Source organism: Myotis davidii, unplaced genomic scaffold (assembly GCF_000327345.1).
Source record: "Myotis davidii unplaced genomic scaffold, ASM32734v1 scaffold478, whole genome shotgun sequence".
Taxonomy (NCBI): Eukaryota; Metazoa; Chordata; class Mammalia; order Chiroptera; family Vespertilionidae; genus Myotis; species Myotis davidii.
Genome location: NW_006289570.1, coordinates 1,502,253 through 1,513,949, shown reverse-complemented (window position 1 = coordinate 1,513,949; position 11,697 = coordinate 1,502,253). Strand labels below are relative to the sequence as shown.

Here is an 11,697-nt window from a genome sequence, read left to right as displayed (position 1 = left end):
GGCAGAAGAGACAGCCAGCAGAGGACCCTGAGGTGGGGATGTTGAAGGGGCAGCTGAGAGAACGGAGTGATTGGAACAGAGCGAGAGAGGAGAGGGGAAGGGCAAATGGCAGATTCTTTGGAGGCCCTGCCTTGGTGCAGGCACCAGGGAGTCAGCAGAGAACACGCAGGCCTGCATCCTGCACCCTGGGGGCCTCCGGGATGTCCGAGGGCCTGAGGAGCAAGTACACAGATAACAGCGTCCACAGTCCTGGAAAAGGCCCTGAGGGAAGTGACCAGGGAGCTGTGATGGGACAGCGTGGCTGGGAGGGGACAGCTCAGGCAGCGTCGGGGAGGGCTCTGCGGCGGGGCTTTCTGGGCAGCGAGCTGCAGGGGGAGGATGTACAAACACTTCTTGGCCCACATGAGTTCATCTGCCCTCACTCCAGTCCCCTGGGAGGCGACTTCCCAGAAGCCACACACATTACAGTGAAGTCAGGGAGCGGGATCCAACCCAGGTCTCTGTGGACAGAAGCCTGGGGAGCTCTGAACAGCTCTGCCTCCTGGCTGTTCTGCATCTGGGTGTGGCTCCTCCTCCACCCCAACACCCCAAAAGCCCCATGCCTGCCCGGCCCCTGTGGTTGAGTTGTGGAGCATCCACCTATGAACCAGGAGGTGACAGTTCAATTCCTGGTCAGGGCATATATGTAAATATATATTTATATATTTTGTAAATTGTATAATTATATGTAATTGTATTTCATGACTGTGTTGCTATAAAGACAAATAGATTACTATTAATAACACATGCGTGAACTGTATTACTTTCTTGTGGCTGCCATAACGAAGTACCAACGCTGAGTGGCCTAAACAACAGAAATACGTTTCTCAGAGTGCTGGAGCCATCAGATGCTGTTTACAAATCTTGTCCTGGCCCTGGATGGTGTTGCTAAATGGTTAGAGCATCGGCCCTCGCACATATATGGGTTGTGGGTTCGATTCCTAGTCAAGGGCATGTACCTGAGTTGTGGGTTTGCACCCCATCCCAGGTTGGGGCGTGTGCAGGAGGCGACCGGTCAATGTGTCTCTCACACTGATGTTTCTCTCTCTCTCTCTCTCTCTCTCTCTCTCTCTTTCTCTCTTCTCTTCCACTCACCTCCCTTCTTCCACTCTCTCTGAAGAAGCAATGGAAAAATATCCTCCGGTGAGGATTAGCAAAACAAAAAAAAATCATGCCCTGATGTGAGAGCGAGAACGCTGCATGAATGTCTGGACAGGGGCCTCGGCTGGTCCCCTTGGGGTAGAGGCTCCTGCAGCCTGAACCCAGTGGATGGCAGCTCTAAGCGCTGCCTATTTCTTTCTCACCCCTTTTCCCAATTTCTCACAAACCACTCCCATCAGACATGTACCCCAAACATGTCATTGAAATTACTCTTGTCTCAGTAGCCAATGGCCTCTATGTGGCCTAGCCAGTGGCCAGCCCTCAGCCACCCCTCACTTGACCTCCTAGCAGCTTTGATTTGGTCTGTTCACATTCTCCTGGCTTCCCTCCTGCCTTCCTAGCCACTCTTCCTCAGTCTCCTTTGCTGATCGCTCACCTTATCCCTGGCCCATTGACATTGGAATGTCCTAGGGCTGAGTCCTTGACCACCTTCTCAGCCAACCCTCATTCCCTTGGTGACCTCAAGAGGAATTATGAGCCGCACGAGGCCGGTTCACCACAATATAGCACAGTATCCAGCACACAGTAGCTGCTCAGTACATTCGCTGGATACACAAATGAATGAGCACATGAATGAACGGAAGCATACACAGGCACACTCAGACCCTGCCCTGTGCAGGCCTTACCAGGGCTTTTTCTGCTGCTGACAAGGACAGATTCCAACTCCCAAGCTCCCTCACTCCCTTACCTTCAGCGCCAGCTCCTTTCTTCTCGAAGGCTGCACAGAGACGCTCGAGCACCGCGCTGTCACTGGAGCCCTCCACCCGGACCTCCTCGTCCAGGACCCAGAAAAGGCCCTTGGCATCCGCAGCACCTCCTCCAGGTGGTAAGCGGACCTGGCAGGAGATCCATGATACACTGAGGAGCCCTGATCCCCAACAGACGCCAGCCCTGGGCTTCTCTTCCCGCTTCAGGAGTCAGGGGAGCTGAACCCCAGGCATCGTTACTCAAACATATGGCCCGGACCCATGCTTCCATTTATTACCACTCACCCCAAAACCACAACACTACCAACCCACCTCTAATCTCATTTCCTGTGTGACTTTGGGCAACTCGCTGCACCTCTCTGAGCCTCATTTCCTCTAATGTAAAGTGGAGGCTGGCGGTACCTTCCGCAGAGGGCTGTGTGAGGATTGCATACAGGAAAGCGCCATGTAAACGACATATTTCTAGATACACATGTGGCTACATATATGTGTACACAGACCAACATGAAAGGATTTAATCCATCCTCATCGCTTCCTCCTAGAAGTCTTTAGATTTTTTAAAACTAAAATCCTGAGGCAGGAGAAGTGCCCAAATAATGTTTCCAAGGAGATGGTGAACCTGGTTCAATAGCACAGACACGGAATTTTAAATCAACCCCTGAGCTTGAGACCACCCGGGCAATGCTTATAATTCTGCACGTGGGAAACAGAGGCCGGGGGCATTGAGGGGCTTATCCGAGGGCCCGTGATGAGCTGACATAACCAATAACCACACCGAGTGGTTAAGGAGGAAATGTGATACATATGGTGGCCCTGATGACAGGGACAGGACTGCGGGGCCTCCCAGGACGTGAGGATTTCAGTGCTAAAGCCAGCAGGGTCCCCGGCACATCAGGACAGCGGGCTTCCCTGCCCGGAAACACTGACCCACACTCGTGAGAGGCTCCAAGAGAAGGGACATGTCCGGGACACATGGAGAGACATGGGCAGAACCAGAACTAGGCCCCAGGCCTCCTGTCCCTTCACCTTGCCCTTCTTTATTGGGGTCAAAAGCGACACCCAGCCCATCCTCAGAAGGCAGCTGTTCCCAGGCACCACCCTGGCATCTGGGGACACCATGGCCCTTCTCTCCTCACTGCCGTGGTCGTTCCTCCAGGACTGCCCCTTCCAGAGTGGGAACATGACAGGGAGATGGAACCAGCCAGAGAGGTGCCAACAAGCCGCATAAGCAGGTGAATGGCTGGCAGGGCTCACGGACAAGGGGCTTTGAGGGGACAGTGCAGCCCACTGTGAGCCAGGAGAAGCCTGGGAGACTGAATGGACACAGGAAGGAGGGAAAGGGTAGTCTGTGCTATCAAATGGCAGGAGAAATTCCACCTGCAGGACACCTACTAGGTGTCAAGCACCCTGCCAGGTGCAGAGAGCATTCACAACTCGTAGCTTAAATGCTCAAATCTGTAAGTATTTCCACTGAAAGGCCTCCCTGTGTCCGAGAGCCCTGGTTTGCTGGGCCCCATGTTACCTGGGAGGGATGTTGATCCACAATGGCCACCGTGGCCCCCGGGGATGGCTCCGGGAGGTCAAATTGCACGGGCACGCCTTCCTGGAAAGTCACAGAAATTCAAGGTCAGTTCCATCCATGAGCTGAACGAATGGGATAGAAAACTGCTGGAAGAGGCAAGAGAAGTGAGGACTTTCCTCACCCCCAAGACCAGAAGAGCTGCTCAGGCAACCCAGAGACTTGTAAGCAATAACAAAAGGTTATTTTTACAGCCATGTATTTTCAGGGAATTTATTAGGTCAAGTCACCATGGCAAATGGTAACTGATACAAAAGTATTATTTCTATTTTACATGTGAAAAAAATCGAGGATCAGAGAGGGTGAGTGACTTTCCTAAGGCCACACAGCCCATGAATGACAGAGTTCAGACCCCAGGTCTCATCAATGTCTTTTCTTTGAGATTTATCCATGTTGATGCTTTTGTTTCTTGCTCTGTGGGCTCCAACCAAAGAAATGGCGGTAATTTGAAAAAGCCATTACCTATTGAAAAAAATATATATGGGCATTTCTAATATTTTGCCCTTATCACTTGCTGGAGTAAAGGGGTCTCCTTCGGGGAGGAAGGAGGGAGCAGACCTCCAGGTGCTGGCAATGCTCCACTGCCCACCTGGGCGGTAGGTGGTGAGTATGTTCGTTTGGAGCAATCCACTGAGCAGCTCACTTCTGACTTATGTGCTTTTCTCATGTAGCTGTTGTATTTCAATTTAAACTTTGTTTTCTAGTGAGAAAAGGGCCGGTAGGAACAAGCCTGCACGCATTTCCCAGTTCACACCTGGAGTCTCTCTAGGTGCCTCCTAGAAGGGGACTGGCATCTGCCACTCTAGGATGCTGCCACACTAGGATCCGAAGAGCTCACCCACTTTCACCCAACAACACAACAAAGGGCTTTCCACATCGGGGAAGATGCAAGCTCAACGTCAGGGGAGGATTTAGCTTCGGTGAGGTGGCAAAGAGGAACTTTCATCTCAAAGAAGGGGCAGCTGTGGGAGGAAGGCCTGGGGAGCGCCACGTTCCTTGGTGTCTCTGGACTGAAGGGACAGGGGCCATGGATGGAGGCTCGGAACAAGGGAGAAGAGGGCGTGGCAGAGGCCTGGGAGCCAGGCCTGGAGTTAGGGTTTTTTGTTCAGCGATGAGCCAAACAGGATGCAGTCAAAGGCTACGGAGGACCAGGCCTCACACTGTCCGCTGCACCCTGGTGAAGGCCCCCTCCGCCTGCCATACCTCCCGGTAGCGCTCCAGCGTGGAGGCGAAGGTCCGCTGGTAGAAAAGCAGCTGCAAGCGCTCATGGGTGTAGTTGTGGCACAGCTCCTCGAAGGTGGCGGCCCGGTCCTTGCCCTGGTGCCGGGGGTTTTGAAAGCCCGGAGAGTCCACCACCATGATGGAGGCCATGGAGAGGTGATGGGAGGAGAAAGATCTGGGGAGAGAGGGGAAAGGTCCCAAGGTGACATGGCATCTGAGAGCCCCGGTGATCCAAGCCGCCAATGCCGTCACAGAGATGGAGAAACTGAGGCAGTATGCTGGGTAGTTTTGAAGATCCAACAGCTCTACTTTCAAAGCCAGGCTCACCACTTACAGGCTGTGTGACCTGGAGTAAGTTACTTAACCTCTCTGAGCATGGATTTCCCCAACTGTTGAAATGATGGTAGGATGATCCCAAGGACTGTAGTAGGAATCAAAGGAGTTCATGTTTGGCAAGTGCCTCCCACGGACACCTCAGGCCTTCAGGGAATGTCCTCCCCACCAGGCCCAGAGTGAAGGAAGGACTTGCTTCAGGTCCCCTGGCAAACTGCTATAAAGTTAGGACTAGAGCCTCCTTTTCTTTCTTAGTAACACACTGCAGTAGAAAAGAATTTTGTTCAGTGCCTCTGTTTATAAAGTTCCTTCAAGCCATCACCGCCGTGGATCCTCTTGACAAATCTATCACAATGGACAAAGGAGGGATTATTTGCATCAAAATGCAGGAGCTAAGAGACTTGGGAGATGGTCCCATGTGGGCTCCAACCCTCGCTCTGCAAATGAGGGGCTGTGTGTCTTGAGAAAGTTGCCCAACCTCTCTGAGCCAGCCATGGAAGAGAGAAGACGGAGCTGAACTCAGAGAGCTGTCGGAGGCTTGGAGGTGAGAGCTGTGAGCACAAGGTCAGCGCAGGGAAGTGCCTGGTGAACACTATTGCATCTGCTCTTATCATCAGCACGACCAGCTCCACTTCGAAGGGCCCTTACTTTGAACCTCAGCTCCTCCCCGTTACTTGCCGAGATGTTCCATCTGTAAGATGGGCCAGTGAGATCTGTCACTGCATAGTGATGCGTGAGGACTGTCAGTTAACACTTGGAAAGTGAAACGCCTGCCAGGGGCTGATAAATGGTGGCTGTAGGTACTATTACCACCAACGCACCCATCGATGCACCTATTTAATGAATGTAGCCCCAGAACAAACCATGAAGCAACTGCCCTCCATGGGCTGAGGCAGCTTCCTTGGTCCGCAGTTCATTTTCTGCCCCCAGTACTCCTTGCTCTAAGCAAGCACAACCCCTTTGGCTTCTATATGGGTCTCAAGTGGTAATTATTCCAGGAGCGGGAGAGGGAGTGGATTCTGTGTCCTGGTGACAATGGAGGACCCCAGCTGCGCTGTTGCTACGCACCAGCCTCATGCCCTTAACAGGATGTCAGAAGCCTAATTACGCCTCCTTTCACAGAAGAAGGAGGCACTTGCCTGGGTTCTGGACCCGCACCACCGGAACTGCTTAAAGATTTCCAAGGGTGGGCTCTGAGCTGGCTCATCGCAATAGGAAACAGAGGCTACGACGCCACACCCCGGCCCACTTGGAAATTCTCCCCTGGAGCTTCCCCCTTCCCAGCAGGAAATTTTAGAAAAATAAATGGATAGGGGCACTCTGGTGGGTTATTCGAAGAAAGCTGAAGGTACGAGGAGGAATTCAGTCATCTCATCTGTACAATGGGCTGATGTGAATATCAAATGATACAGGGAAGTTGGGTTAAACAATTAATGCAGGCCCTGGCCCTTAGTAGGTGCCCCAGAATCATTAGCTTTTATTGTTGGTGTTTAGGATCTTGATTAGGAAGAGTTACTTAATTTCCTTATTTCTCTGAATCCTCACACTGACCCTGGGGATAGATCTCTTTTGCATGTGCAGAAGGGGAGATCAGAGAGGCGCACTGATTTGCCAACATCACACAGCCAGTGGGTGGCCGAGGTGGCATTTCAAGCTGACACTGTGTGACTAAGAAAATCCACTCTCCAGCCCCCAAATCCCCTACTCTGCTTACCTGTCCATGCTGGGCTCGCTGTGTACCTGCAAAGAGGCTGACTTTGTGCCAAAGAATGGCTGCAGTTACCTGTTGATGAGTGAGACCACGGCAGCAAAAAGCTCTTGGTACAGGCCCGAGGCCATCCCCTCCACACACTCCACACCCGTCATCTTGAGCCCTGGAATTGGAAAGAGGAAAGAGTCAGGATCACCACTGGCCTTAGAGAACCCCCTTCCCTCACACACCACCCCCACCTCCATCTCCCCATGGACATCGCATACCCATGTTCTTAGGACCAAGTGTCTTATCAGGATCTCCAGGATCCTGCTCATCCCTCAGGGCTCAGCCCAAGGTCACCTCCTCAGGGAAGCCTGCCTTGATCAACACCCCCTTAGACCAATTCCTAGCTCTACCTTACTTCTTTTTAAAATTAATGTAGAGAGGTATTATTGACATACAAAAGGCTCTGCCTTCCTATTATATACACCCTGGTGAGTTTGATAATAAGTATACATCACCATAAACATAACCATCACCTCTAAAAGCTTCCTCCCCCTCTCTTCGTGTGTGTGTGTGTGTGTGTGTGTGTGTACGTGATAAAAACAGTTAACAGAAGACTTACCCTACAAAAAAATGTTCATTACATAACACAGCATTGCTAACTACAGGTACTATGCTGTACAGTTGACATACTCACCTCCTATCATCTCACCCCTCTACTCAGTCCTCTACTCTCCAGGATGCATTCATCCTGCATAAGGGAAACTGTGTACCCTCTGGTCAATATCTCCCACTCTCCCCGCCCCAGCCTTTGGTCACCACCATTCTACTCTCCGCCTCTAAGGCTCTGGCGTTTTCAGATTTCTGATGTAAGTGGGATCATGATGTACATTATTCAAACATGCCATTTGCTACAGCATGGAGGAACTTTGAGGGCGTTAAGCTCAGTGAAATGAACCAGACAGATCTACACTGCTTCTCTAGCACTGACACAGCATGTCCTGCAGGTGTGCTCATGTTATCCACCTGTGTGGCCCCTGACCCCCAGGCTGGGAGTGACCCGAGGGTGGGACGGTCTCTGGCTGCAGTTACCTGACAGTGCTCCCAAACCCCCAGTGCCTGACACATAGTAGGAACTCTGAGGATGCTTGTTCTCTCTTTCAGGAGGGAAATCTGGCAATTTTATATCAGACGCCATAAAATGTTCATATACTTGGACTTAATAGTGTCACTCGGAGGCTGTTATTCTAATGAAATATTCAGAGAAACAAGGATTTCTGGGTATAAACGTTCTCCCGATTGTTGATTAAATTGGCAAAAATCACTTTTTCAAAACAACTTAAATATCCAACAATAGCAAAGGGATTAATTTGTAGACCATCCATACAAAAGAATGCTTAAAATGGATAGAGAAGAATACTGAATGAGATGAAGAAGTGCCTACCTCCAATGTGAGGAAGAATAAAAAAGCTTACAAAACTATTAAGATACTTGTAGTCTCAATTTTGTTTAAACACACACACACACACTCATTGGTCCCATAGAAATAGCCAGCCTTGGTTAGAGTGCATTGAACGAAGTGGGGTGAGGGGGTGAGGAGTTGGGGTGGAGAGCTGAGGGTGTCAGATCACAGATCCCGACCCTTTAGATTTCTGGTTCCACCCACAGAATTGGAAACACAAGTTCGCAATCTGTATGCACCGGTGCCTGGAGAAATACTCCTGCTTGTACATTCCAGGCAGCCCGCTGCAGACCCAAAGCATTTCCCATCCCTCCTTTAACTTCACCCCCAACCTGGGCCGTTGCTAGGCAACCCACAGCCTCCCAGCATCTCTCCAAAACCTGCCAGTCCCCTGCCTGCTTAACATCTACCCTGGAGACCTCAGCCTGAGAGCTTGACTCAGCCTCCCAAAACAGTGTGTGCACATGTCTCAGTGTGTATCTGTATGTGTGTGCACACGTGTGTGCATGTAGTGTGCACATTTTCGTGGTGTGTATGTCTGTGTACAAGTAGGTGGTATGTGTCTTGAACATGTTTGTGATTATGTGAGAAAAACGCATGTGTCTATGAGTGTGTGCTGTAAATTTGTGTGCATCTGGAAAGCCTGCATGTGGTAGACCCTCATTACATCCTTGGTGAATAGGTGAAGGAATGCTAGTATGTCCCCAGGAGCTGGCCCAGTGGGGACCCTACCCACCCAGAGAGGCAGCTTAAAGAGCTACCTGAGCTGGTCTCCTCGTCCTCAAGGCCCCGGCGGCTTGGTCCAGACGTCACTTGCTCAATGATCTGTCGCAGGTGGTGCTTGAAGGTGGCCGTGTTCAGCTCCTCATACTCACAGCCCAGGGCCTCAGCGGCGTGGTTTGCCCACTCAAACCTCATAAACTGCTTCCGGCCCACTGCAAGGGGGACAAACAGAAGTATGGCAGTGAGTCCTGGCCATGGGGTGAGGGGGCGTCCAAGAGAACCGAGGACTCTCGGACATCCCAACCTCCAGCCACCTATCCTTAGCAGAAGCCTGAACACCGGCCCAGACCTGGGCCCCTAGCAGATGAGCCCTGGACAGGGGTCAGATTTCCCAAGAGACACGTTTATCCTACTTCCTTGACACTTGCATCCTTCACTCTTTGTAGGCAATTAGAAATATCATAGGGGACACTCTAAACGTGGAATTGGGGAATGGTGAGTAAAAGTATGATTTTTCTACCCACGTATTCACTTACCTATCCATCTACCCATCCACCACTTCCTGCCATCCACGTACCTATCAACTACCCACTCAGCCACAACCCAACCATCTCACCATCCATTTATTCAACACATATTTACTCAGTTCCTACAATGTGACAGGCACTGTGTTAGGCACTGGGAAGTCAATGATGAGCAAGACAGACAAAGCTTACAGTCTATGAGGGGATGAAATAATAAATAAGTAAATAGATAACAAGATAATTTAAGGGGATAAATTATAGTTACATTTTTTTCTCTTCGCTAAAATAAAACAGGGTGATGAGATGAAGAGAAATTGAGGGAGTTGCTAAGTATCTATGGTGGTCAGAAAGGGCTTCTACGGAGGCCATGATATGAACTGGGTTATGAAAGGTGAGAGGTGCTGGCCACACAAGGAACCAGGAAGAGCTCTAGAGGTAGGAGGAGGAGGCAGTGCGAAAGCCCTGAGGCAGAAACCAGCATGGTGTGTAAGAAAAATGCCAAGAAGGCCAGGTGGCTTCGATGTAAAGAGAGGAGAGGAGTCACCAGATGAGGCTGAAGAAGCAATGGGGAGCCACTCTATGGTTGATCATAAGGACATTTAAGATCAGCAACAAAGATGTTGTATGACATGGGCAAGTCAACTGTTAAGGGAAAAGCAAAATGGAAAACCAACCCATGGTATGATGTGAACTGTGTAAATCACTCTAAGCTGCTGCAAAAAATAATAATAAGAAGAAACACCCGAATGTTAACAATTGCAGCTGAGTGGGGGCTTCTGTGTTTTCCAAGTTTCCTATACCGGTTGTATACTAATTTTGTAATCCACGTAAAAAAATGAATTATTAAAACAAGTGACAGTACCATCCTTAAATAATTTTCTCCCATAGCTTATCTTCCCCAAAATGTGTTTCCATCTTTGAAATAAGAAACACAGCTGCCCACAGAGATTTCACAATCCATCAGAAAGAGATCATGGGGCCCAATTCTTCGAGCAGACACCTCGAAGAATCCGCCTGGTTTAAAGCTAAATTGGAAATCTGGAAAAAGACTTTATCCAGCACTTTGACGCCACGCAAAGAGGAGGAGCCCTGGCCCATCACTTGGGGCCACACGTCGCCACTGCTTTTCACTGAGGTCCTCCTATTGCCTGCTACTGCTGCCTCTGTTTTACAGATTATTCCCATTTTATTGATGATGAAACAGATATTCAGAGAGGTAACATGACTAATCAAAAAGTCCCGCCACTTTCAAAAATGATAAAGAAGGTGAGGACGATGGTGGTGAGGGTAACGGTTACCACTCCTTCACCCCATTTTATTTGACATGACATCTGTGTTCAGCTCATGGCTTTGGAGCCAGAAAGTTCTGGGTTAGAATTCCTGGTATGACACGTGGAAAAGGCTCAATACGTGTTAGTTGTAGTTACTCATCATCATCATCGTCGTCATCGTCATCAAATCTTCACAAGGGTCCCAGGAAGCAGTATTATTATTCCCATTTTATACATGAGAAAACTGACCCCAGAAAGTCACCGCAAATCAGACCAATACCAGGTGGAAAAACTACTTCCCCAAGTCAGCCTTCCAATACCACCTGCAGCGGACGCTCCACATCCTTGTGATTCTAGAGAGGACTTCCTTTTCAATGGACGCACTTATCCTTTTCAGTTAAACACGCGGCAACAGGAAATGGTGGAGCACGTACTTGAGAGCCCATTTGTTGGAGGAGGTCATTGACAGAACGCGACCACCAGCTGACCCAGGAACTGGACCTGGACAATCGGAGGCTCCTCCCGCTCCCGTCCTTGGAATGTACCTTCTGCCCCCTGCCCTCACCCCGTGCCCACACTGGGAGCTGCTCCAAGGCTCCAGCCTGGAGAGAGTGCGGTCTTGATGACAACATCTGCACTGAATACGCACTGAACTCCTTAGGCCTCTATAGTAATGTTTAAGATTCTGGCAGGTGTGGCCGCCCAAGGCACACCTCACAGGCAGGTCCCCTATTAATCCGGCCACCTACCAATCGGGAGGGGTCTGCCTCTTCCTTCCGTCTCTCCTTGCCCTCCGCATGCGGGGTGGGGGGTGCACTTTGCAAACCAACACCATTATCAGTTGTCACAGACAGAAAGTAGAACTGAATACAACACGAGCACAAAAATATCATTAGAATCTCATTAGACACCGTTACCTGGAACCAGAGGGCTGCTCTCTCTGTTGAGAAGAGAAGCATTAAAGGCTATTAGCCCTGAATG

General features: G+C 50.1%; 1 protein-coding gene across 1 annotated transcript in view; it reads right to left on the bottom strand.

Moving 5' to 3' along the window:
• The window catches only part of MYO18B (myosin XVIIIB), a 200,197-nt gene that overhangs the window by 157,886 nt on the left and 30,614 nt on the right, over window positions 1-11,697 (bottom strand). Inside the window, exons 13-17 of the mRNA XM_015562824.1 lie at window positions 8,960-9,133; window positions 6,824-6,914; window positions 4,690-4,882; window positions 3,430-3,510; window positions 1,889-2,036 (exon numbers count right to left, since the gene is read on the bottom strand). Of these exons, the coding sequence (XP_015418310.1) occupies window positions 1,889-2,036; window positions 3,430-3,510; window positions 4,690-4,882; window positions 6,824-6,914; window positions 8,960-9,133 (687 nt within the window). The remainder of the gene's footprint in view (window positions 1-1,888; window positions 2,037-3,429; window positions 3,511-4,689; window positions 4,883-6,823; window positions 6,915-8,959; window positions 9,134-11,697) is intronic.